The sequence below is a fragment of the Punctularia strigosozonata genome (assembly GCF_000264995.1).
Source record: "Punctularia strigosozonata HHB-11173 SS5 unplaced genomic scaffold PUNSTscaffold_10, whole genome shotgun sequence".
In the NCBI taxonomy this organism is placed as follows: domain Eukaryota; kingdom Fungi; phylum Basidiomycota; class Agaricomycetes; order Corticiales; family Punctulariaceae; genus Punctularia; species Punctularia strigosozonata.
The window spans coordinates 1,456,825-1,481,623 of record NW_006767442.1 but is presented as its reverse complement, the minus strand read 5'-3'; the positions used below and the strand labels follow the sequence as shown (position 1 = coordinate 1,481,623).

The 24,799-nt window shown below is 55.2% G+C and overlaps 10 protein-coding genes across 10 annotated transcripts; 5 read left to right on the top strand and 5 right to left on the bottom strand.

Annotated features, from left to right (window-relative positions):
- Nucleotides 1-1,695: 1,695 nt before the first annotated feature.
- Nucleotides 1,696-3,272, bottom strand: PUNSTDRAFT_106042 (uncharacterized protein; the record flags this gene model as incomplete). Its single annotated transcript, XM_007386305.1, has 9 exons — nucleotides 1,696-1,826; nucleotides 1,880-1,923; nucleotides 1,975-2,045; nucleotides 2,102-2,164; nucleotides 2,225-2,246; nucleotides 2,301-2,457; nucleotides 2,804-3,007; nucleotides 3,113-3,168; nucleotides 3,220-3,272. Coding segments are annotated over 9 exons (801 nt in total), but the record flags the coding sequence as incomplete, so codon positions are not given.
- A 472-nt stretch (nucleotides 3,273-3,744) lies between these two features.
- PUNSTDRAFT_106040 (FAD/NAD(P)-binding domain-containing protein) lies at nucleotides 3,745-5,881 on the top strand (the record flags this gene model as incomplete). The annotated part of the gene is made up of 8 exons (XM_007386304.1): nucleotides 3,745-3,898; nucleotides 3,959-4,044; nucleotides 4,093-4,466; nucleotides 4,522-4,822; nucleotides 4,862-4,943; nucleotides 4,994-5,147; nucleotides 5,203-5,315; nucleotides 5,364-5,881. 8 exons carry the CDS (start codon nucleotides 3,745-3,747, stop codon nucleotides 5,813-5,815), a joined length of 1,716 nt encoding a protein of 571 aa, XP_007386366.1. The 3' UTR covers nucleotides 5,816-5,881.
- Nucleotides 5,882-6,754: 873 nt separating this feature from the next.
- PUNSTDRAFT_72619 (S-adenosyl-L-methionine-dependent methyltransferase) lies at nucleotides 6,755-8,648 on the top strand (the record flags this gene model as incomplete). The annotated part of the gene is made up of 10 exons (XM_007386303.1): nucleotides 6,755-6,991; nucleotides 7,113-7,284; nucleotides 7,336-7,417; nucleotides 7,477-7,700; nucleotides 7,755-8,008; nucleotides 8,066-8,079; nucleotides 8,137-8,219; nucleotides 8,275-8,393; nucleotides 8,450-8,505; nucleotides 8,570-8,648. The coding sequence occupies 10 exons, from the start codon at nucleotides 6,755-6,757 to the stop codon at nucleotides 8,646-8,648; spliced, it is 1,320 nt and encodes a 439-aa protein (XP_007386365.1).
- A 1,712-nt stretch (nucleotides 8,649-10,360) lies between these two features.
- Nucleotides 10,361-12,213, top strand: PUNSTDRAFT_72409 (O-methyltransferase; the record flags this gene model as incomplete). The annotated part of the gene is made up of 10 exons (XM_007386302.1): nucleotides 10,361-10,576; nucleotides 10,628-10,702; nucleotides 10,756-10,810; nucleotides 10,866-10,980; nucleotides 11,035-11,088; nucleotides 11,143-11,369; nucleotides 11,420-11,571; nucleotides 11,630-11,684; nucleotides 11,733-12,031; nucleotides 12,079-12,213. 10 exons carry the CDS (start codon nucleotides 10,361-10,363, stop codon nucleotides 12,211-12,213), a joined length of 1,383 nt encoding a protein of 460 aa, XP_007386364.1.
- Nucleotides 12,214-12,706: 493 nt separating this feature from the next.
- On the top strand, nucleotides 12,707-14,218 carry PUNSTDRAFT_54232 (terpenoid cyclases/Protein prenyltransferase). Its single transcript, XM_007386301.1, has 7 exons — nucleotides 12,707-12,845; nucleotides 12,937-13,062; nucleotides 13,192-13,366; nucleotides 13,428-13,510; nucleotides 13,570-13,712; nucleotides 13,767-13,865; nucleotides 13,918-14,218. The coding sequence occupies exons 1-7, from the start codon at nucleotides 12,773-12,775 to the stop codon at nucleotides 14,116-14,118; spliced, it is 900 nt and encodes a 299-aa protein (XP_007386363.1). The 5' UTR covers nucleotides 12,707-12,772; the 3' UTR covers nucleotides 14,119-14,218.
- On the bottom strand, nucleotides 14,200-16,390 carry PUNSTDRAFT_145328 (uncharacterized protein; the record flags this gene model as incomplete). Its single annotated transcript, XM_007386300.1, has 2 exons — nucleotides 14,200-15,254; nucleotides 15,336-16,390. 2 exons carry the CDS (start codon nucleotides 16,388-16,390, stop codon nucleotides 14,609-14,611), a joined length of 1,701 nt encoding a protein of 566 aa, XP_007386362.1. The 3' UTR covers nucleotides 14,200-14,608.
- Nucleotides 16,391-17,528: 1,138 nt separating this feature from the next.
- Nucleotides 17,529-18,671, bottom strand: PUNSTDRAFT_136701 (uncharacterized protein; the record flags this gene model as incomplete). Its single annotated transcript, XM_007386299.1, has 1 exon — nucleotides 17,529-18,671. One exon carries the CDS (start codon nucleotides 18,669-18,671, stop codon nucleotides 17,529-17,531), a length of 1,143 nt encoding a protein of 380 aa, XP_007386361.1.
- A 494-nt stretch (nucleotides 18,672-19,165) lies between these two features.
- Nucleotides 19,166-22,775, bottom strand: PUNSTDRAFT_46232 (PLP-dependent transferase; the record flags this gene model as incomplete). The annotated part of the gene is made up of 12 exons (XM_007386298.1): nucleotides 19,166-19,730; nucleotides 19,792-20,069; nucleotides 20,131-20,272; nucleotides 20,326-20,732; nucleotides 20,786-20,894; nucleotides 20,949-21,504; nucleotides 21,561-21,917; nucleotides 21,971-21,975; nucleotides 22,051-22,238; nucleotides 22,289-22,343; nucleotides 22,401-22,552; nucleotides 22,623-22,775. The coding sequence occupies 12 exons, from the start codon at nucleotides 22,773-22,775 to the stop codon at nucleotides 19,166-19,168; spliced, it is 2,967 nt and encodes a 988-aa protein (XP_007386360.1).
- Nucleotides 22,776-22,959: 184 nt separating this feature from the next.
- On the top strand, nucleotides 22,960-23,444 carry PUNSTDRAFT_54229 (uncharacterized protein; the record flags this gene model as incomplete). Its single annotated transcript, XM_007386297.1, has 2 exons — nucleotides 22,960-23,333; nucleotides 23,389-23,444. A coding segment is annotated over one exon (195 nt), but the record flags the coding sequence as incomplete, so codon positions are not given.
- Nucleotides 23,445-23,680: 236 nt separating this feature from the next.
- On the bottom strand, nucleotides 23,681-24,625 carry PUNSTDRAFT_115326 (hit family protein 1; the record flags this gene model as incomplete). The annotated part of the gene is made up of 6 exons (XM_007386296.1): nucleotides 23,681-23,857; nucleotides 23,918-23,941; nucleotides 23,989-24,098; nucleotides 24,164-24,222; nucleotides 24,294-24,369; nucleotides 24,616-24,625. 6 exons carry the CDS (start codon nucleotides 24,623-24,625, stop codon nucleotides 23,681-23,683), a joined length of 456 nt encoding a protein of 151 aa, XP_007386358.1.
- Between the last annotated feature and the right edge of the window lie 174 nt (nucleotides 24,626-24,799).

Genomic DNA, 24,799 nt, shown 5'->3' with positions numbered 1-24,799 from the left:
TTTCGTTCAGCGAGGAACGGTGATAAGTAGAGCTCAGATCAACATTGCAGCATCACATCCCTTGCACCAAGCATATGCTGTCATGTGCGTCGTGCGTTATCCGTGGAAGGCGGACATGTAAATCAGAACACGCCTCATCAGAGGCCAGCGCCCAGTAATGGGTAGTGTATTGGATGCGCCAAAACTTGATGACAGTGATGTACTGATTATTGCAGGAGATGGTCAATGGGAAACGACCGTGGTGGCGTGTGACGCCGATCTGGACAGCGGCAAAGGGCGGCTATGCCAGCGCTTCAAGTTGTTTCTCACTCTCCGACTGTAACATTCGCGGCGCATTTATCTCTCTTGTGGCTACTGTACCGAGACTCGGCGTTCGCGCTACTACTTTCCATGTTGAGCTCGATGCGCACCGTAAACACGGCTGTGTCGGAGATCTACCCGTCATACGCCCTCTACCGAGTCCGAACGTGCCGCTGTATTGCTTCCATCACCCGGCGTTACAGGCTGCTGCGCTAGTTCGGCATCTAGAAGTTATCCCATGATCGCTCCTTGTGCCACGCGACGAGATTCTCTGATCTTCCCAGCTGTGCTGCCTTGACTGCTTCTTTTCTTGCTAGTACTATGACCACAAGGGTGCGCAATCTAGCCGAGCTGCACGTACTCAAAGTAACATGTGCATGGGGGGCTTGCCAACGGCGAATTATATGACCTCTTCCTATCTTCCAGGAGGTACATACATACGCGGGCGGCCGGGAGCTGAAGCAACCCCTCGGCCTGGAGGCCTGTATAGCTTCTTCCGCCGTTGATTTTCTCTCGGACGGAGAAACCTGCACCGTCGTCAACACACCGCCTTTTCTTTCACTGCGCTGTGCATAGAGTGATATTGAACCTATTTTTACACCAAATGATGCGTCACTTGAATGCCTTTCCCTGTCGTCGTTGGCGAATGTCGGCAATCCGACTTTGAGATCTTCGCAAGGGAGGCATGCTGATAATTGGCAATTACTACCGAGCATATCGCTCCCCACGAGCCGGTCACGATGCTGATGGTCTCGCCTCGGGCGAGGGTGCGAACGAACGGAAACGACGGATATCGGCACGTAAGACCAATACTTGACATCATTTTTCTCTTCAGATGCGCTAACCGCACCGCGCGGTCGGCGCGTCGGTACTCAGGCACATAACCCATTTTGACCCTTACTCTCTCGCGGCGCTCGCCCAACGGGCATTCCGGAGGATGATGCGCAGCAAAGTCTCGCGGAAAACAGCATGGAAAGAGGTACAGGGCGATCATTGCCTTGCAGCACACTCGAGCGCACCTCTCCGCCGTGGTGCGGTATCTCAAACAGCAACCGAGATTGCGCGAGATAGCTGGGACAGATACGCGGCGGAAAACAGATCTAACCAAGTCTGCGTCGTGGCGCGCTATCGGTACTACAAACGAGTAATCATATTTCCCGAATATGTTTCCTGCCACAAATTTGAACAACTCAGGAAGTTGTAAGCATGAAGAGTAAAGAGTGACATAGTGACAGGTTATACAGTATAAATGTGACAATACAGGTCGGCGCACGAAACCAGTTCGATAAGTTATGAAAATTCGACGGTGATTCGCCGCAATCACCGCGCGAAGGCAACCATAGGCATCTCGTCCGCCCCGGATGAGTCGAAGGCACTTTCTAGCTCCTCGCCCAAGTTGCCTATCATCTTTGTGGCGACCCACGAGTTCATGATAGTATCGTTTGCAGTGTATAACTTCGCCCGCGACGTTTCGTAGGCGCTGATTCTGCTGAGTCCCCTAGCATGTCCGAGTTCTTGAGCAGTATCTATCATGGCCATGAGTCAAGGCAGTCATCGCTGAGTGAACTTAGAGACTGGCCTATATTGAGATTTTGTCGCATACCACGGAGATTCAAGACGAGCCTGCTTTGGCATGAGTAAACCGTGCCAGAACACGAAGACATGCAAACTTACCGGGAGATCATTACAGACGTGAGCAACTGGGCGAAGGTTGCGCACATTGCCTTCAAGTCCGTGACAGCGGTCTTGTAGTGCTCTTCAGTGACCGAGAAACTCGCATCTCAGGTAGCGAGGCACGTACGAAGTAAACGATCACATTCATCAGATTTGCCGCCACGATCACGAGAAAATATACCATTCCGTCCTGTCGAGTCAAGACGACGTGAGCGGACATCTTCCGAACAAATAAACACCATCTACTCACCCGTATGAATTGCCTCATCAGACTTGCCGAAGAGCAGGAGTTAGCTTCAGCGAACGGGCACAGCATATGAACTCACGGCATCTGACGGGTTCCGCTGCTGTATAACCGTGTTTGCCACATTGTCAGGATGAACACGGTGATGTCGGTGACGAAGGGCGCAACCCAAAATAGGGAGAACTTGTTGTCCTTTCCCGTCAATATGCAACCTTTGAAACCGGGAGGAAGAGGTACGCCTGGGTATGGAACACTTCAGTTTCCAGAGCGCGCGCAGATGATAACGAAAGGACGCACGAATTCCTTCAGCAAGAGCGATTGCCTGCATAGCTACCTGCCCTGCAAGAGCAACGCAGAGCACTCCAAGCACTATCCGATTGCCGCGCCATAGAGCGTACACTCGTAGAATCATGATGACTGCCAGCACAGATCAGATCAAAGTGAAACAACATGCGGGAGTGCTCCACTCACTGGCACAAATCGCTCCGAGAGTGGCTGTTCCGGCTCCTTCGAACTTCACGAAGTGGTTGCACCTGAAAATAGGGTTACGTGAACACATCTCGCCGAATAAGGACGACCACGAACGCCTGAAACAAATGTTGTGTGAGTAGACGCTTTGTACAATATAACATGCTAAACGTACATTGACAGTCCACTCAGAGTGAAACGCAGCGATCACAACACTGATCTCCAATACGGTACCGTACCGATTGAGCAAGAACAGAAACGTGGCCCCAGTAAAGGGTCGCTGCCATATACGTTCGACCTGGGAAAAGGACATTGAATGCGCTATACATTTCAGTACGAGAGTCAGGCAAACCTCGGCATCCAGTGTCACGACTATACGCGCAAAGTGAGCGAGACGGATACTCAGAACGAATTTTTCTGACATACGATGATCCCAAACAAGAAACGCAAAGCTCGCGAGCTGGAACAGCTCTGCGGCATATCTGATGTACGCCGTTCAGGCAATGGAAATCAGGACAGGTCAGGATACATACGTATGTTGTGCGGCGGTGATCAGGGCACTTGCTGGAGGAGGAGGAGCCGACATTGTGGAGGTGGGCTGTCCGGAGCGCCTTGCGCATTGCTCGCGTGTGAGTGCTTATTATCAATCCGGAGATTGCGCGAGCGCACATCGCCATGGCTGTGAGACCGGAACGTAGGAACTTCGTCACCGCGCACAAAGCCAGTTAGTATGTGGGCAAGTTTCAGATGATTGCGGAGGCGAAGTCAATCGCCCATCATGGTTCCGAAACCCGTCGGCTTCGCACTGCTTCTGGCCCCTGAGATGGCAGGCCGGGATCATGATGGGTGACCGACTGTGTGAATTCGCGGGATTTCCCAGTTTACGGTCCAATATCGCTGCTCGGTAGGTCTGAATTTTCAACCGTATGGTACTGAGCAATCTGCACAGTTGCATTTGAAATACGAACAAAGTCCGGGCGCCACATTCAGTACACTCACGAAGAGTTATCGTCCGCGTCCCTCACGGGTCTCCTCCTCAACGTCTCTCTCGTATCATCATGATCGCTACAGAAGTGAACATACCTCCTCAACATGTTCAAATCCTCGTCATTGGAGGTGGTCCAGCTGGATCCTATGCTGCCTCAGCGCTCGCCCGCGAGGGCTTCGACGTCGCTGTCTTCGAAATGTCACAGTTCCCTAGATACCACATTGGTCAGTATCACCAGGTCAACACAGAAAGTCGGCTATACTTAGTCGCTTCGATCCGTATAGGGGAGAGCCTGATACCCTCCGTAAGGCAGTATCTGAGATTTGTCGAGGCCGAAGAGACTATAGCGACGCATGGCTTCGCCAGGAAGGTTCGTACTCGTGCACAGCCGAGGCGTTGGTCTTAAGCGTTCCTCTAGCCCGGAGCTGCAATGAAATTGAACCAGGGCAAGACCGAAGGGTATACCGACTTCTGTGCGCTCGGGCCACAAGGCGCGGTATGGAACGTCAATCGCAGCGAGTTCGATAAGTTGCTCCTCGATCATGCCGCCGAGAGCGGAGCCCGGGTGTACCAGCAAACGAAGGTCACCGAGCTCCATTTCGAGAGCAAAGCGCCGGGAGAGTCTTCCGAGACGGACCTTGGTCGACCCCGGTCTGCTTCGTACACGCAATCCACCGTCTCTGGGGCGCGAACTGGTCAAATCAGTTTCGACTACCTGGTTGATGCCTCAGGACGTACCGGCATCATGTCAAATAAGTACCTGAAGAATCGCAAATACACAGAGAGCTTGAAGTGCGCGTTATACATCGTTCGACAGTTGTTTTCGCTGAGACCAGTCGAACCACAGGAACGTCGCATTCTGGGGTTACTGGCGTGGAACTAGCGCGTACATGAAAGGATCAGGACTCAACCGCGAAGGCGCCGCCTATTTCGAAGCACTCACCGACGAGTCGGGATGGGCCTGGTTCATTCCTCTTGCGAACGGCATTACATCCGTCGGAATCGTCATGAACCAGAAGATCTACACCGCTTACAACACCCACGGCGAGCTCGCCGGCACCACCCTTCAAACCCGATACAAGGCGATGTTGAAGTATGCTCCGCATATCCTCGGCCTGATCGGCGACGCGACGGTCATCGACGACCACGTCGGCGTCAACGAGAAGGGCGAAGTGCGCCCGCACGAGCCTATCAAGATGGCGAGCGACTTCAGTTATAACGCGCTGCAATACGCCGGCGATGGGTGGAGAATCGTCGGAGATGCTGGCGGTGAATCTGCCAGCTATAAATACGTCGATGCTATGCTCACTTCTTGTTAGCCTTTATTGATCCGTTCTTCTCTTCTGGAATACATCTGGCACTCACCGGAGGACTGTCTTCTGCAATAACCATCTCCGCTGCGATTCGCGGAGACTGCACGGAGAAAGTCGCGGCTGAATGGCACAACAGGAGGATCGGCGTTAGTTATACCCGGTATGGGCTGGTTTCGGACTGCCTTCTCGATATTGCGTTCTCAGACTGCTTCCAGATTCCTCGTCGTCGTTCTTGGGGCGTACAAGCAGATTCGGTCACAGTCGTCTACAGCTTTGGCCGATGTCGACGAAGATAACTTCGACCGGGCGTTCTCGATTATTCGGCCATGTACGACCGATTCCTTTCAAACTCGTTTCAGTCTAATGCGCTTTCTAGTGATCCAAGGAGCAGCGGACATGGGGGCTCACCTTCATGAATCGGAGCTAGACGACGCAGTCGGCTTTTGCGGGAACCTGATTGCGCCGGTCGAGACGGACACGATCCAAATCGTGCGTGACCAGCTGAAAGTCGATTCAGCAAACGGCGGAGATCAAGCCAGCAACTTAAGCCTCCTCGACGTCGATGCTCCGATCCAAGACCCCGCGAAGCTGGAACACGCCGCTACTTCGATTTCGGAGAGCACTCTCGGACGTGTAACAAAAAGCGAGGCGCTGGCATTGCTCAACAAGGTAAACGCACGGCGGATCGTGCACCGTGATCACAATAGCGGAGTCAGCAACTTCGAGCGCGAGCCATTGATGATTTCTGATGGCGATCAGTCCCTGGGATGGGTGGCTAGGTTGAAAAGAGGAAATCTTGGCTTGGTTCGCGCAGACGTTCAGCAGTAGTTTCTTTGCCTCAGATGGCGTTGTATTTCGTATTGACATGGCTCGTGTACAATGGATAGGTTGGTATTGGGCTTTCGGGCTTGTCTGTGCACGGTTCAGCGTTCACGTAAAGATCATCTATTGAAGAAGGCTGTGACCATGCCGTCCATGCTTGCATGCATTCGCAATATCACTTCCGAGCGAAAGGTCGATGATACGTTGATTGCGAGCACGGAGTCTCCCAGCAAACTCAATGGCGTCTCAAGGGCGCCATCATGAGGGTGGTCGGAACTGAGTTAACCGTGTGTGACTACAACAGTTAGGTTACCGACCACCTCGGGTCCGCAGTAGGAGAAGTGAGAGCCGGTGGTGATTGTATAGCGTTTGCTCCCGAGCAGATCAGAGGCGCAACAAAGGAAGACCGCCACGCAAAGCTGTGCTCCGTTTCTTCCGTCCTACCCGGTCCGTTTCCGGACCCCTGCCCGCTGCCGCCGGCGTCTTCTGCATACACTTGCTAACTTATGTCCCTGACCACGATGTCCACCTGAACTGCAATCGCGAATATCAGAGCAAAAAACCTTCTGATACCGTCCAACCACATTTGGTCAATCTTACTACACGATGCCTCCGCCGGTCTCGTTCACGCTTTCTCGTACGGATCTTTCGGCAGCCCCTCGTCTCGACATCGCAGGATGGAATCAGAACGTGGTCCCCGCACTTTCTGCTGTGCCACGTACGCGGAGATGAGAAGTGCGCGGGTTCTGTGTCTTCCTGAGAGTAGAATGACTCTCTGCTTGAACTGCCTCGAGATCGCGAGAACCTCGAAGTAAACACTTCTCATCAACTGTTCTGAATCTATAAAGCGGTCAGCGATCGGACTGCATATCAGGTCCTCAAAGGTCTATGCTTAACTGGCTCTGTGTCAATCGTCGCAATAAGTCTTCGAAGAGCAAAGCCAACATGTCCACGTTCAAGCAGCTCGATGCGCTCGTAGCGCTTATCACGTCGAACGTCGAGACCGTGAAGAAGGAGTACGAGCGCGCTGGAGTCCCTGCTCCCGATCTCGACGATACCAAGCCTCATCCCCTTGACGGCGTCGAGTCGTCGATCGTCCTGAAGCAAGCGCAACAAGTTATTGAAGGTGCCTGCGCTCAACTGTCCGTTCTGGTCAATGCCCCACAACACACCATGTGCAACGTAAGTGGTCTACTCTAGTAATGACTTGCATCCTTCTAACAATCACGCTACCCCTTCAGCGTGGCCTCGCTGTAGGTTCTAAAGTTTCGCGTTCGCCTTTGAGATGCCAACGATCGTATAGCATATGGAGACCGCCTCCCTGAACGTCGTCATTCAGGCGAATGTCGTTGACCACCTCAAGGGTCACCCAGAAGGGCTTCACGTCAGCGAGCTCTCCAAGAAGACTGGTATTGAACAGGGCAAGCTGGCCCGCGTACTACGACTTCTCGCCACGAGGCACTGCTTCCGCGAAGGTGAGCGCATTCACCATCCACATCCTGGTTTGCTCACCCGATGTTCGACAGTTTCCGACAATGTCTTTGCCAACAACAGGTTGAGCATCGTCCTCGGCACCGACCACGGAATGTACTACACCCTCGCTCACTGGTACGTGGATCCGACTCCCTTGCGCTTCGGACCAATCGGCTCACATAGTCCTATTTCAGGATCGACGAAGGCGCTAGTTTCTCGACAAAACTCGCCGAGGTGCTGAACGACCCGGAGTGGGGTCCATCGTACGACTACAACAAGAGCTGCTTCAACCGATACACCGGTTACGGCGAGCCGCTGTTCATCTACTACGACGTGGTGAACAAGGAGCTCGGTGCTCGGTTCGGAAAGGCCATGATCGGCTACAACGCTGGCATCGGCGCGGGTGCATTGCTCACCGGTATGTTCATCTGTCTCCCACCGATGAGCAAAAATGACGACGTGGCACTTCTAGGATTCCCATGGAAAGAGCTTCCGGCAGGAACCACCCTCTGCGACGTCGGAGGTGGCGTTGGCAACGTGTCGATGCGTCTCGCCAAGACCTTCCCTCAGCTCAGCATCGTTCTGCAGGACCTCGGTGTTCAGATCGACCAGGCGAAGGAGATCTGGAGCAAGGAGGCGCCGGAGGTCGTCGAGCAGCAGCGGGTCTCCTTCGTTCCGTTCGACTTCTTCAAGGAGTCCCCCGCAAGCGACTGCGATATCTACTACGTGAGCTAGCATGATTGTTTAGTCGACACCCTGCTGATATACTTGTACCCTTAACAGTTGAAGAACATCATGTTCGTCACACTATAAAAACACCATCACGAACCACTAATCTTACCTCTTACCTATAGTCACGACTGGCCTGACGCACAGGCGAAGCAGATCCTCGAGAACGTGAAGAAGGTCATGAAGCCTGGTTCTCGCCTCCTCATTCGTAAGTCCATCGAAGCATAGTCAAATTGGTCATTGATTGATCACGCTGGCAACAGAGGAATACGTTCTGCAACACCTCAACCGCTCTGCCGACTCTCTCATCCCCGTGGCGCCGGAGCCTCTGCTTCCCAACTACGGTCTCGGCCGAATCCGGGAGTACTACCAGGATCTCAACGTACGTGTTTGCGCCGCGCTTTCCGATGTCACAACTGACCTAAAGCTGTTGGATAGATGATGGTCTGCCTGAACGCGAAGGAGCGCACCTTGGACGACTTCACCAGCCTTGCGTGAGTCATCATCTCCCTCATCCATCACGAGCCTCATAGGTTACTAACATGGGAACAACACCAGCAACGACACCGGCTTCAAGTTCGTCAAGCTCTGGGACTTCGGCGAAACGGCAGCCATCGAGTTCAAGAAGGCGGAGTAAAAAGTGGTGTGCTCACGAAAGGGATCCATCGCGATGATGCCATTATACCCGAGGCGTGCTCACTGTTCAGCAAAGGCCTACACTTAGCGTCACAAATATATATCATAGCATTAGGGACTGTATATCGCTTGTATGTATGCGTTGTCACCATTCTTTGTTATCTCGTCTTTCTATCATCCGTCAACCGCATGCTGCCACTTCGTCTTCGTCGACGATCAACGAGTAATATTCTCAGTCACATAGAGAAGCTTACACGGTCAATGCACGAATCACGAACCCTGCCCTAAAGCAGTTTTCGCGTCGCGACCATCGAGCCATCCACACTCTGGGAGTTGTCATAACGAAGACCGCGCCTTTCGCTCATGTCGAGGACGTAGAGCCGAGGACCTTCGCTGCTGAGTGTGATGGATGTCCACGTTCCCAGGGACCCTTTTCGGACGCGGTCAAACTGGTGTGCAGGATGGTATCGCTGCGGCAGGCCGCATACAATTTCGAGGTAAACTCCTTTCGGCAGTACATATATCGTTGCATATGCCGATAGACTCACCTGTTCTTAAAGGCGGCATGCTGTAGGATATATACGTTCAAATATCACGACGTAAACGAATGCCATTCCTCCGAAAGGAACGTTTATGCGACGAAATGCTCGACGATGTTCAGCGGGTTGCGTGCGCTAGGAAGTGACCCCGCGGCGCGGGTGTTGAGAACTGAACTACGGAAAGAGATAAACAACGATTGCCGACGACGGCACCGCTATGCTGAGGGTGAGGGGGGAGCCCGCTAGCTCAGTGCGATGTCCTTGCCACATTGCAACTCGAGCGCACAGGAGTGGATGCGACAGGTTCGCTGCTGTCAGCACGACGTTGTCAGCTGGAGGTTCTATGGGTCGAATGGGGATGTGAGTGTTGTTTTCGTAATATGCTACACGGGCTTGACTTCTGGTTGCAATTGCACATACTCGGTCCTGTTCTTGCACACGTAAGACGAGCGTCAACCCCATGTATCGTGCTTCTTGTCCGCATCCATTGCCAGTCCTGTGAACCAGGCACTATGCATGACGAGCTTATAGGTGACATTACAAGCGCAAAGCTCAGGTCCACCCGCAAAGCGGTATCGAAAGTGATCACTCGGGCACCTGCTGTGAGGGAACGTTCTGTTCGAAAAGTTACTTTTATACAGGCGTGCAACATCGTATGTCTATCAGGAAGACCCAGGCGAGCGTACTGCTTCACAGCAAACTGTCTCACGCCTGTGGAATACCCAAGGCACGTGTTTGCCTCTGACAAGCCTATCAGGAAGTACTTGTCATTATCCAGTTTGGCAACATTCATGGCTGTCATTCGATTTGCGTACAACTACTTCTACGCTGACTGTATTGCTCACTAACACGACCTTCCCTAGTTCGCGCCTTTGTCGAAGCTGGAGTCAACATACATGACCCAAGCCATGACACGGGGCTTATGATCACATTGCTGTCGTATCGTGAACTCGTGGCCGAAAAACACGCTACTACGACTGCGTCTCGAGGTAATATTTCCGGCCCGCCTCCGATCGCACCGCATCTCTGACCTTCTATCACAGAATATAAAAGGGAGCTGTGCAGACGTGCAGTCGTCCTCGTCCTCTGACAAACATATAGGTAGTTTGCACCACAGCAAGCTGCGGACATCATGGCTCCTGGAATCTCTCCGCTGCGCAAGCTCGTCGAAATCATGTCCAAGGCCGTGGACGCACTTGAGGCGGAATACGAGGCTGCGTCTCTGGAGCCCCCTTCTTTAGATCAGCCTTTCGATCCTACGAACGCTGCTGAGGCGCTTACCGTTTCGCCTAAGGTCGTCGAGAGCTCACTGCTCATCGTCGCCGCCGCACATCAGCTGGCCGCCTCCGTGAGGCTTCCTGGCATTGCAGTTATGGATCTGGCGATGATCGTGAGTTTCATCCCAGCTTGTATTTTAAGTATGAGCTGAGACCTAGGCCAGTGTCACGTTCCCGCAGCTCTTCAAAGCATTCTCCTAGGCAACGTTCCGGAGATAATCCGTGAGGCCGGTCCGCAGGTGAGCTGTGATGGAATGCGCGAAATCACACGACGTGCTCATGTCTCTCGAAGGGCATCCATGCGAAAGACATCGGGAAACGCAACGGAATGGATGGCGACAAGATTTGTACGTTCCCGCGGGTATCCACTACTTCCATCCTGGATATTGATCGTATTGATAGCGAGATGTCTTCGCCTACTTGCGACGCACCACGTGTTTCGGGAAGTCCACCCCGACGTATGGGCCCACAACCGCCTGTCGTCCATTCTGGATACATTGAAGCCCACATCTATGAAGTGAGTCTCGGTTGTCCGTGTAGCAGTATTGGATTACTCAACGTACGGGTGAAGGACGCCGGAGAAACATATCGGCACGACTGGCTTCCCGGCATTGATCGAGCACACGTACGTTTGTTGTCGCGAGCAAATCCGGATATGTCTTAAGTGGGCTCCTATTAGCACGGACGAGGTGTTCCGTAGCTCCTGCCTCACAGCGGAGACCTTGACCGATCCGAAGACTGCTCATTCCCAGGAGCCGACAGACAGCCCGTTCAATCGTTATTTCAACACCAAGACACCCGTTTTCGAATGGCTCCAGGCTCCCGAAAATCGGCTCCGGGGCATCCGGTTCAACATCGCGATGGACGGAGTGAACAAACTAGACGACGGAGAATCTATCCTTCGAGGTAGTCATCCATCGGACCCCATGGGATACGTGGGCTCATTGCATTTCCAGGCTTCCCTTGGGAAACCCTGCCGTCCGACGCTAAGGTGGTAGATGTTGGTGGTGGTATTGGGTCTGTCTCCATGACGGTGGCGAAGAAGTTTCCTAGCTTCCGTTTGGTGGTTCAGGACTTGCCCAACGTCGTCGAAAAGTCTGGGAAGGAGGTACGTGGAACATATTGGACGCAACTTTGATACAAACGGTATCTAATCCTTGTCCTAGTTCTGGGCCAGCAATTACCCAGAAGCGCTCCAATCAGGGAGGGTCACGCTACAAGGTAAATAAGCCGCTTTTCCATGGCAATCTGCAGCTCACGAGTCACCAGGGCATAGTTTCTTCGACCCGCAACCCGTCAAGGACGCCGATCTGTTCATGCTTCGTGTAGTGATCCACGACTGGCCGGGGGCATACGCAGTCCGCATTTTGAAACGTCTGCGGGAAGCTGCTGCTGCCGGGAAAACCAGGCTACTTCTGGTCGACCAGGTCGTCGCATACGCGTGCGAGGATGACAGCGAGCTGCGCAACATCCCGGGAGCGGTATCTCCTCCTGTGCCAGAACCTCTGCTACCCAACCTCGGGAAGGCGAACTCGCCGGCATACCTTGGCGACTTCCAGGCACGTTGCGTCTCTCCCTTGGGTAATCTCTTCTGATGTTGTGCCTTCGCCTGCAGATGTTTGCCATTGGAGGACAAGAGCGGACCCTGGCCAACCACTATGCTTGCGCGAAGGAGGCCGGATGGAAGATCGTCCATGTTTATACCTCTCCGGGTTCCATCTTCAAACACATCCTAGCAGAGGCGATCTGAACTCGCGCACGGATTATGATATACTCATGCAAATGCGGGATCGAGTGAATGTATAGTATTCGGAATGTGCGATGTGAAGTATTACTGCAGCGATGCGAATCGAGCACTACTCGTGTAAGGGGTGCAAGGGTTGCACTGCTACGGATATTAGTAGTCCACCCTTTACTGATCCGTCCCTTTATCCCATCTACTCGGCTACATCGCGCGATCATAGGAAGCCTACAGGAAATCCAGTGTCGTTCACGGATTGACAGTAGGGCGGTGACTCAAACGCAACGGCAGTGTGGTTTACGTATCTCGTGTCTCGACCGTCTCCTTGCACCGTCCTCATTCCTCTGACACTTGCTTGTTACCCGCTCGAGATGGCCCATGAACTCCTGATTCCCCTGCACGTCTCTTACATACAAAATCTTGGGAAAGTGCGTGTCCTGGGCAGTCGTCATGTCCGCACCGTGTATCGAATGATTTGCATATGCAGGCGAAAGACGATCTTCTGTATCACCTCACGTCCCATCTCCGATTGAACGCCGTCTACTGGGGCTTGACTGCTTTATGCATCATGGGACATCAAGACGCACTGGACCGAGAAGAGATGATACAATTTGTGTTGTCGTGTTGGGATGAGGACGCAGGCAGGTACATCCATATAGTTCCATCTACCGCAATATCCCTACCCTCCTACCCCTCGTTCTTTGCAATCTTACTGATCATGATGCATTTCAGGAGCGTTTGGTGCCCACCCGTCCCATGATGCCCATATACTCGCAACCCTGAGTGGTATACAGATCCTCGTCATCCAAGACGCGCTTGATAGGTTATCCCCTGAAAGAACAGAGCGTGTCGTCCAATGTGAGCCACCAAATCATCGCACACTCCCATTCGCCATCTTTACTCCCCACAATCCACCCACGCGAATTTGCGGTCTTCCATCGAGGCCTAACTTCGAGTAGGCTGACGCTTTCTGACGCACTTCACCAGTCATCCTCGACCGCCAAACACCTGCCGGCGTCTTCTCCGGCGACTCTTTCGGCGAAACCGACACGCGTTTCACGCACTGCTCCGTCCTCTCCCTCGCCCTCCTCGGCCGACTTTCCGAGCTCGACAAGCCGTACCCATCGACCTCCGAATCACACCCCGAAACCAGGAAAGCCAAGTGCGTGCCACCCTTTTCTTCCCCCCTCGAAGGATAACGAGCTAAACAACGATCTTCTCAGGATTCTGGACTACACGCGCAAGTGCCGAAACTTTGACGGCGCGTTCGGATCCAAGATCGATGCCGAATCGCATGCTGCTCAAGGTACGTTTACCATGTTGTGAATTCCGGGATACTTAGAAATCATGAACCTGCTATCGCAGTCTTCGTATGCACCGGCACGCTAGCGGTGCTCGGCGCCTTGAACGATCCGTCCTGCCTGGACCGCGACACCTGCGCATGGTGGCTATCCGAACGTCAGCTCCCTAACGGCGGGCTGAACGGGCGGCCCGAGAAGCTAGAAGACGTGGGCCTTCGTCGTTCATTTCCGCTCATATCCTGACTACTCCCGCGTACGCAGGTTTGCTACAGCTTCTGGGTGCTCTCTTCGCTCTCGATCCTGGGAAAGCTCTCCTGGATAGACGCCGACAAGCTCACGTCCTTCATCCTCTCGTCTCAGGTACAGCCTTCCTCTTACTCCTCTCGACCGCTGACGGTGACATCGCTCCCAGGATCCGGAACAGGGTGGTATCGCCGACCGACCAGACAACATGGTGGACGTGTTCCACACTGTCTTCGGCGTTGCCGGACTCTCGCTCGTAGGCTACCCCGGCCTGGTCGACCTCGACCCGGTGTACTGCATGCCAGCGGCGGTGATCGAGAAGAAGGGGCTGAGGACAGGGTGGAAGGCGCTGCCGCGGAAGCAGAAGTAGTGAAGGAACGCCAGCGCTGACCGGTGTACGTTATCGAACAGGTACAGGCCCTTAGAATGTATGCGCATGCCGTTGTTGGACAAACACGAATGATATTGCTTGCAATCCACCTCCGTCGTACATCGGATAGCTCTACGAATAACTAACTACTGCTAGTCCTATACTAGTCTGCTCGATACAGGTTAACCTCAAAGCTTCAAAATTACAACATCATCCCTTTCGCGAGCGTTTCTTCATGACCGAATAAGAATAACGGACGATTAAATCCCCTTCTTCTCCCTCTCCAGTATCGTACGTAGCGTTGTCGATTGTTTGCAAGCAGTTTACAGATTGATGGCCAGTTGTCCTTCTCATAATATTTACCTTTTGATGTTTCCGTTCGTTGGCTTTTCGGCATTTCTCGTTTCGACTTCACGAACGACGACGAACGTTGTTCGTTGCCGCGCGCCGGACGGTCGCCCTTTCGCCCTTCGGTTCGACGGCGGTCTCCTCAGAGTTGCAGCAGCGTCTGTGTCCTTCCTAGTCCGCGCCGTTGCGACGGCCGGCTGCCCTGGCTCTGGCTCTGGCTCTGGCTCTGGCTAGAGCCCTGGCTGTGCGAGAGACCGTACCGGCTCCCCTGGAACTGGGACAGCAGCGGCAGCTCGTCGACGCCCGCGCCCGGGCTCGCCGGTGGCGTCTCCGTCGTCTCCTCCACCGTCGCCAGATCGCGGCGGGACCGGTCCGGCGAGGTGATGCTGTTCCGCCTCCGCACCGGCACGCTCCGCAGACCGCCGGCGGCCGCGTCGATCGCGGGCAGGCTGGGCTGGGACCGGTTGCGGTTGCGGTTGCGGTCCAGGGCGCGCGAGGAGAGGGAGTGGGGGAGCGGGGGCGAGGGCGAGGGCGTGCGCGGGGGCGGCGGGAGGCGCCGGCGCTTGGGCGAGCCGGGGTCGCGTTCGGCGGGTTCTTCGCTCTTGCGTTTGAGCGGCGAGGAGGAGGAGGGCGCGGAGGATGACGAGGTGGAGGGACCGCCGGACGAGCCGGGGGATGGGTCTGTGAGAGCGACTGTGGCTGCTGCTGCTGCTGCTGCTGAGGGGGCGGGATCTGTCGGGTTTTCGATCGACGACGAAGCGCCACGGGAGCAGAAGAACCTGAACCAGCTACGAGCCAGGGAAAGAAAAGGTCAGATCACAGCATCGAAGATGATATGTATATATGCGCGTATATATCGCGACACTCACTTGAGGAGCTCTTCCTCTTCCTCGTGGTCCCTCGGCTCGCGTTTGAACGTCGTCTGCGTGCGCCGCTCGCCCTCGTACGCGTAGTCGCACACCTTGATCCCGAGCGCGGCGGCCTCCGCACACGCGTCCGCCTGCGTGTTCTCCACGACGTCCGGCTCCGTCCTCTCCGTGCACGTCGGGCTCGGCGAGCGGCGACTGCGCTCCTCCCGCTCCCTCTCCTCCTCCTCCTCCTCCTCCTCCGCCGCCGTCGCCCGCTCCTCGCCGCTCTGGCTTTGCCGCCGCTCCTCCTTCTCCTCCGCCCACCGCGTCTCCTCCTGCCACCGCCGCCACAGGACCTCGAACGGCGTCCTCGGGCCCGAGGTCGCGATCGCCTGCATGTCCTCCAGGCCGATGGGGACGACGCGCCGGCCGCGGCGCACGTACTCGTCGTACACCCTGAGCGCGTTCCAGCCCGTCCGGCCCCACTGCGTCTGGAGCCGCACGTCGGTCGGGTCCGTGATCAGGGCCGAGTCGAGCCGCTGGCGGATGGAGAAGCCGGTGGAGAGGAACTGGTGCACGATGCCGGCCGAGGGGCGCCAGGTGCCGTCGACGGGGTCCGGGGGTGGGGCGCAGGTCTGGGTGTACGGGAAGGGCCAGCCCGGGAGCGCGGAAGAGGCGGAGGTGGGGGTTGAGGTTGGGGTGGAGGTGGAGGTGGATGCGGTGAGGGAGGTAGATGCGGATGCGGAGCGGGACGCTGCGCGGCGGGTGTGGCTGTATGCGGATCTGCGGGTTGAGCGGGTCGAGGGCGGTGCGGCCGGAGTGGCCGACGACGGGACCGGTGCGGTGAGCTCTTGCGCAGACGCCTGAGGCGCCGGTTGGGCCTTCGCTTTCCCCTTGCCTTTGTCCTTGGAGGAGGAACTGGCGTTGCCTTTGATCTGGTCCTTTGAACTCGCTTTACTTTTGCCTTTGTCTGTAACATTCCGCTGCGATCCCGTCGGGGTCGCGCGGGTCCTCGGAGAGGCAACGCCGGGTTGTATCCACTCGACCGAAGGCGTGCGAGGCAGCGAGAGAGCCATCGTGATAGAATGCAGTTCAGGTTACTAGTACAGAAGTTCGTTCGTGGGCCGTGGTCGTCGATGAAGGATAACAAGAAGCGGTGGAGGAGTCTGCAGATATCCTTTGAGCAAGGCAGTGAACTTGGGGGGGTTCGTCGCGGCGAGAGTCAGAGACGAGCCCGGGTACAGCGGCGATTTATAGCTGAGTCGCGGTGGGTGGCTTTGTGGCCAGCACCTTTGTTTGCCCGATTAGGAAATCGTGGGTGGCCCGACGTGTGCGGACAATTTGGTTGTAATTCAGCTGCGCAGCGCCGAGGTGCCCGATGAATAGGATGGCGGAAGGGGCGCCGTAAACGACGACGGACGTTGAGACCAGCGGAGACGATGGAGGACAGGAGACAGTGCGCAGCCGATCCCGCGACAAGTCACGGAACAATGGGCAAGACGTAAAAATGACACGCCACGCCCACGTGATGATGGTTGAGTGCCTCGTGGCCAGCACCGCCACCCAACCCTTCTCGTTTCGCGCCCTCCGCAGCCAAAGCTCTGCTCTGCCGGTCATCTCTCATTTCCTTCGTACCGTAGGAGTGAACGTAAAACATCAACAAATCGTACGGGAGATTATGATGCGCGCCCATGAAAATCTATGAAGACCGGAACTTCCTCCTCGCCTCGCACGTCGTTAGGACACCCACATTATCCCATCCACTCCCCGGTACCCCCGCGACGTTCACGCTCCTACGTGCACGAAAGTAGCCCATTCATACGCGCTGTAGCCGTTTTCCTGCAGCTTATGGACGGCCTATCGAGGCCATGTGGGACAGGTTCTCACTAGCGGTGTATCAGGACCACCCAGTCGTGCTGCAATACTGAAGGTGGACTTGCGCATTGAAAGCCAAACGTGCTGTTACTCTTCTACTCGATCTTTCCCTCACTTTCGCTCGTTATGATCCGCAGCGGAACGTTAACGTTCTAAAACTTGCTCGTTCCCGGCTGTGAGCAGAACGCGGTCATAACGCATCCAGATTGGCTGTATCGCTCAGCAGAACCAAGTAACACATTATACGTAGCACGACAAACTAACGACTTTTAGATATTCAAAACGTTTGCCTGCGTCAGGGTAACTTGTACCGGTGGTGCGAAGCCGCCACTCCGACCGCTAGCGCCAAGCGTCAGTGGTTTTATGCGCAGGCCATGGCCCATCGCCGCCGGCGACGAAGCTCAGCCAGTCCGTCTTCATCTGGTCCTCGTCATACCCGCTTGGCTTCGGCCTCAAGAGCGCGAACTTCTCCCCACCTCCCTGCGTCCCTGGCACCTGCTCGGCCAGGAGGCGTATCTCATCCTCTATCCTATCGTGCGCGTCCGGGGAAGGCTCGACCCACACGTGCTGCAGGGCGTGCTGCAGGGCGTGCAGCTGCGACACCCTCATCTTGCGGAACGATGCAGGAGCGGCGTGCGCGAGGTCGGCCTCGTCCGGGGCATCGAGACGATAGATGCCACGGTAGATCTCCTCCGCGCCCGCTTGCACGCCGGAGATGCGGAGGTGCGAAAGCGCGGCGTTCAGAGGAGACATGGCGAGGTCGCCCCAGAAGCCGGTGACGAAGCGGCTGGACCCCTCCGCAGCGATGATAGGGCAGTTCGTGATATGGAGGTGGGTGAGCATGGGGAGGCACTCCGGGGACCCGAACGGCGGGCGGTAGCAAACGGAGCTGGCGGTCAGGATGGAACAGGCGGCCAGTCGGGGAAAGGAAATATAGGGTATAGGGCCGTCCGCGGCCGAGCAAATGGATACGTCGAAGTCCGTGAAGAGTGTGCGCAAGGTTGGCGCGACGAGAGCGAGCAGGGATGATAACTCGAAGCCAGCAGCAACTTCGTCATTATGGTATAGTGTGGCACGGTACGGTATTAGCGGAGCGCCGGTCGCCGCCCCCAAAACGGGGTCTTCGGTGGAGGGTCGATAACAACTTTCTTCGTCCGTGGTGTGATTGAGGTCAGCATTCATAGCAGCAGCACTCGGCTCCGGCACCGACTTCAAAGGCCGCGGTGTCTTCATGACGAGGAGATGTTCCACGCTGCATGCTGTGCGATCCAGGTCCTGCTCGACCGCTTTAATCGTTCTGAGGTGCTTGGCGAAGGCCTTGACCTGCGCCACGCCATTGAGAGCTAAGGACCGGTATTTAAAAGGTGCGGAAATGCGACGGGCGCGGCGAGACGTGATAGAGAGTGCGCGGCCGGTGGTGCCATCGTCCGTGCAGGCAATGCTAAATATGGCGAAGAGGATCTCTTCAGGGCAGAGATCCATGGGGCTGGTGGGGGGATGATGCACAGTCGCCAGTAGTGACAAACACCCATCGCCATCAGAAACGGTCCTTTCAGTGTCTGAAATCAAGCCCGTGAGAGACTATGATTGCAGATGCCGAGGTGATCTACTATTCTGCTCGACCATGAATGAGTACTTAGGCCTGATCTGTGAGAGACTGCCGTGTGAGAACCAGTCGAGATCTGATTCGGGACGCCAACGTGTACGAAGAGCGTGTGTTCATACACTGTAGTTTTTCGACCGTAAGTCCGTAGGAAGTTCCCCAAGAGATCCTCGATCAGTGTTACACTCCCACGATCAAGCCATAATTATCCCACGGTCAGTAATTGGGCAAATAAACCGAAAGGTTTGGTGGTTTGGTGGGGTTGAACTTATGGTCGAAAAAGTAACGCTACTACCTAGTATCGTACACACGAGTGACCTGGACACATCACGACAACCAAACTGCAGAATGGTGACACGACTGTAAATGGAGACTAGAGCTCCGCGTATATTTCGCGCCACTTCTTCAGCACCTTGTGCTCCAACGCTTTGTTGGCCTGCTTCGACGGATCCGAGGTATCCTCCGCGTTCGGGCCGTCCGTGTCAACCCACACCGAGTTACCGAGTTTGATCGTACCTTCCGCAAGCACCTTCTCTCCGTCGACGTTGGCGAGGTTCGGTCCGTGAGCGATCGGCTCATGCTTATCGTGGTACACGACAACCTTGAACTCCGTGGCCGGAGCGAAGATCGCTTTCGGGTCGGTCTCCGCGCCGAAAGGCTGCATGGCCAATTCGGATCGTTTCACCTTCGCGATGACGCCACGCGATAGCTGGTCTGCGGTAAGAGGCGGCCGAACGTCCAGGGTGACCAGGCCCGACGAGATTTGGGTGTTGGGGGCACGTAAAAGCATATGGTCGATATGGTGCTCTGTCGTAGTTCCGTAGAGGTAAAAAGGCGTACTATCGACCGGGTAGGTCGTGTCGCGGTATTTGGACAAGAGGCTGCGATCTTTGACGATTTGAAGGTTGATGACCCGGAACTCAACGCCCCAGATCACACTATGGACGATGATAATTAACGTTAGGAGACGAACCAACATTCTAGCGACGAATCACTCACGGGCCATTAACTTTCGCGTTGAACTCTCCGGCCTTCAGCACATCCTCGAGGACGACCGCGTCCGCGGTCTTTATGGTGAACGCGTTTCCAGGGTGAAGGTCTCTGACTTTGCGATACTCTTGCATGAAGGCGTCGGAGTCGATGGTGCCGCTGAGGATGAGCTGAGAGCGACCGTTGGCGTGATAGAACTGAGGGCAATAAACGAGGTAGAGCTTGTTCTTGCCCTGGAGGACGAACTGATGAACAGCGGGAACCACCGTGTTCCTCTTCACCACGCGCTGCAATGTCATCAACACCTTCGATACACGATACACGAGCATTATGTCCGAGAGCGCCCACCTGAACTTCCTCTTTGAGGACTTCGATGAACACATCCGCGATAACGCGGTCGACGAAATCACCGCCGGTGGGGAAAGGTGACATAACCACGTTACGCAAGACGTATAAGTCCTGCTTCGACTCCGTCTCCAGTCCAAGGCGTCTACACAACCAAGGTCAGTGAAGGAAAATCTTCGTATCAGCGATGCGACGCACTTCTGGAAATGTCTGGCGCATTGCCCATACTCTTCCTGCCCGAAGACAGTGGAGCTAAGGAAAAGCGGCACGTCCCTTGGATCTTTCTCCAGCTCCGTCACGCTCAGACGATCGAAAATCCGCTTGTTTAGATAGTTGGCCTCCTCGACGTCCTCGTTGACCTTCCCATTGATCCTGAAATTGCAGGTGAACGCGTTAATGTTCAGGTCCGAGCCAAGCGCGCAGAGCTCGTCCATCGCCTCCCGGTCCGCGACGATCTGCCTGTTCGTCTTCCCGAGGATCCGTTCGCGGATGAATCTCTTCTCCTGTTCCATCTTATCCTCGTCTCCATCGTGAACGAGCGGGTTGAACGGGACGACAATGTAATCCGTCGATTTGTCCGACATCGCGGCCCAATGCGCAGAGAACTGTTTGACTCGTAAGCATACTCCTGAAACGGAGGAGGGAAGAGACGGCTCACCCTCCGACAGGTGAACGACACCTCGCCAAGCAACGCGCCATGACCTTCCTTGTGAAGACCCACAACCTGATGGTGAATGTAGCAGGAGGCCGCCGGAGCGCCCGGTTTGCTGCCTCGAGCGTCAGTGCATGGGCCCTTCGCCTCTGGTGGGTCAAATTCTCACCTGCCCTCAATTCCGTAGATACCGATGCTCTCGCCCTGCTTGCTTTGCTGCAGATACGGCGCCGTCCAGGTGAGCAGGAACCGCATTCGTCCATCGCGATAGCAGAGCCCGCCAGCTGGATACGGGATGTATCCCGCCTTATGAGGGTCGATGGTAATCGAATCCGCCTTGGCCAGCGCCTTAAACTGGTCCGTGGTGCTTTTCCGGAGCGAGACGCTGGGCACATAGTCGAAGTCGGGCGGCGGCATTCCGGCCGGCATCTTGAGGACGTCGTGCGGTTCGCGGATCATGCTCGCGAAGTAGCCACCCCATGCAGCGTCGGCATGGACGATGAAGGTGAGCCCCCGCGCGGCGAAGTCATCGCGGAGCTTGAGGATGCGGTCCAGAGGGTCGACGCAGCCTTCTTCGGTGGAGCCAATGATAGCGACGACGGCGTATACGGCTTGCTTGCGGGCGAGCCTTTCCTCCAGGATCCTTGTCAAATCGTCCAGGTCGGCACGAGCGTTATTATCGACCGCAATTGGAACACAGTTCTCCGAGCCGATTCCGATCAAGGCTGAGGAAGGGGTTTGGGTTAGGATCGACAACGCTGGCACAAGTCCATGCACGTACCGGCAGCCTTCGGCCAGGAGTAATGTCTGGTGGCCGCGGCCAGGTACTGCGGCTCCTGGGTGATCTTGTATTTCTGCATGAGGACGTCCTTGCCGCTCGTCTGCACCAAGTACGGCGACAGAATCTTGGCCAGGTATGTGGCTGATATTCCGTATGAAGCGTTCAGTCGCTCGCTGATGCCGAGAACCTCGTTGGGCGGAAGATTGAGGAGGTCCCATTCGTCGAGGTTGATGAAGAGCTGATCCTCATATGGTTTCGTGGCAGTTCGGATGGTGAAGTCGTCGGCGATCCACGCTAGGGGTCCATCGTCCGACATCGCCGCATGCAACGACAGCGGGTAAAACTTCAAGTTCCGAGCTACGTGTGTTTCATCAGTAGGGGTCCAGGGAGACCGTGGATTTTGCACATACCAGCCCTGTACCAGCAACGACAGAAGGCAGTTCTGTAATTCATCATCTTTTCGGACCGAGTGAGGATTTAGGTCACTGACCACATGGATTCCATGTTGGCAACAGTACCGTCGCAGGCGATATGACCCCAGGGGTCACTAGCCTTTGCGTTTGGATCATCCGTCCATGGGTCACGAGGGAGCTGGACGGGATAGCCAAGCATCTTGCACAATTGCTTGCCAACATATAGCTCGAGACGCGTTGTGTATGGGCTGGCCTCATAGGCGACCTGGAAGCCCATGAGTACTGATAGTTGATCGATGAACCTGGTGCACGTACGTTGTTAGGATTGAACATGATTGTCACCATCCATCCTAAAATAGATGGCAATGACCTGCAACATTCTGAGATCAGCCTAGTCAGAAACTCGCGAATGGGAAGAACCACGCACATTTCCATGCACATATGACCCGCGTAGCGCGGCGAGAAGAATGGGATGGACCATTTGTTGAGGGCAGCGCTGATCCCCTCGACCTCGCGGCGCAGATGCGCCATACTCGCTCGATACTGATCAGAAGTTTGAATAGAATCCACAATGAAGTTCTACGAGCGCGTCATCAGAAGACCATCATGAGGCAGCGAGGCCAGCTACAGCGAGGCCAGCTCTGCTCACCGGGTCATCTGGGTAGTACTCCAAGCGAGTATTGGCATGAGCCTGCATAACATCCCCGAGGATAGTCATGAAAGCTTGCATGTTCTCAGCGCGAGGGCCGAGAAACCACGCAGCGATCGCTTTGTGAAGATCTTGAGGTTCAGAGTCAGACATAGCGAGAGATGCGGATCCGATGACTGACGGCCCAAGTGCAATGCGAGATGCCCTATATACCTCCAAACTCTCTACCCCTTCCAGACCATCGGCGAAGTCAACGGACCCCATGCATACGCAGTTTTCTCGAAGCCCCGTACTCCAGCCGCTGTCCCCAGGGTGCCAGTTCGACACCTTCGAGCATCACGGCGACGAGAATGCTCCGTAGAGGTCTGTGTGCCTACATAATGAAGTCAGAAATCAGCGGTCGAGAAGACATCGATGCGTCATCGGTATTTTTGAGATCATCTGCACCTGACAAAGTAGGTTATTGTTGCAAGAAAGGCCGGGTGATAACGGACAAAGAAGTGTCCAAGGTGTCGGTCTGCATTTTGCCCGCGCCGTGTGCAACACGAGCTCGAGCGATCAGGACTCTGGTCCTGTCTGCTTTGCAAAGAGGAGTGTACGTAGTGATCGTGGATGCATGATACCCTGTAATTTGGGACATTCGCTTTCCCTCACTCCCCCCTTCGCCTTCAAGTTGATAGCGGAGAACCGGTGACGACTGCTGTTCGGCGACTTCCCGAATGTCAAAACCTCACAATGCAGCCGCGTTTTCTGACAGGATACGTACGTCGCTGATGCATGTGGTCTGAAGGTTTCATGCGCAGTCCAGCGATCGAGGGTATAAGAGGAACGTTTGGATGACCACGACAGCTCTTCGGCCTCGTTGCAGTCACGGCATAACGGGTTCGACCAGACCCGGTCTTGACGTGCTAGAACGCGCATGTCGTTCGCCACCACGGACACTATGGAGCGCCGAACTTCCAACGAGTTGTTCTGGCATGAGAAGGCAGAGAAGCGACATGACGGAGCAAAGCAGGGAGGTTGTGGCTATCCTCCCCCCCTTTACCAGTATTCCCACGCTACTCCGGGCTTGGTTCCTCCTCGCTCTTTACTTCCAGTTTCGCCGTGATTTTCTGCTGGATCTCTCTTAACCCATCGATGCCGACCTCTACTCGTGGCCACGTCTCTTCGTTGATTACGAGTCCCGTAGCCTTGTCGTACTTTGGAATGACGTGGAAATGCACATGCATCACATGCTGGAACGTGGTCACGGTCAACGGCATGCGCTGCGGGGCTCTTTAACCAGCTCCGCTCACCTGGAAAGCCAGTCTGCCGTTGTTCTGTATATGTTGAGTATGAGAGGATGCGGTCCGTGCACGCTACCCACCTGCAAGATGTTATAGTCGTCTGCGCCGATGGCTAAGGCCACTTTCTTCGCGATCGGTAGGATCTCTTGGAGATAGTCGTCGGGCACATCGTGCATCTTCTGGCCGTGAACTACGCATACGTTTCGAACCGAGCTCACGGTAAACTTCGTGGGATGGCAGTTTCTCGGTGCTCACATTTCGGAATGATCAACGCATGTCCTTCCGAGACAGGCCCGATATCCAGGAAGACAAGGCTGGCCAAAGTCAAGCGGTACGTGTGAGCACGACGGTACTAATATCCATCCCTTTGACTAGATATACTGACGTCTTGTCGGTTTCCAGGAGCTTGGCGCACGGCAGCGTGCCTTGGATGATCCTACAGAAGAGACAACTATGCCTAGCTCAGCGTCGCATGGTGAAGCCCCTGTCTCTGGCTGCGTACTTGGCCTGAAGGTTTTCCACCATGTTATGCAGCTGTCGAGATTGAACGGGAGTATCAAAAGAAGGGCCGATGGGCTCTGACCGCTCCCCATGAATCGAGCGCAGACGTTAATAACATAATCTTGTCTCATGAATGCTGTCCACTAGCAGCGATGCAATCAAGGACTACTGAAACATCACCAGCTATATCCGGGAGGCATAACCACCACCGGCCATGGAAATCAACCCAATCACCGCGTAGTCGCAACGGACCACGCCGGCCATCCTTCGCGTCGGGTTCATCGTGCAAACGAGACCCAGCACGCGCGTCTAAAAACAGAGCAAGTCTACACATGTACACGATGTCCTACGACCCAACATAAATAAAATTTCAGAGGCTTATTCGAGTCT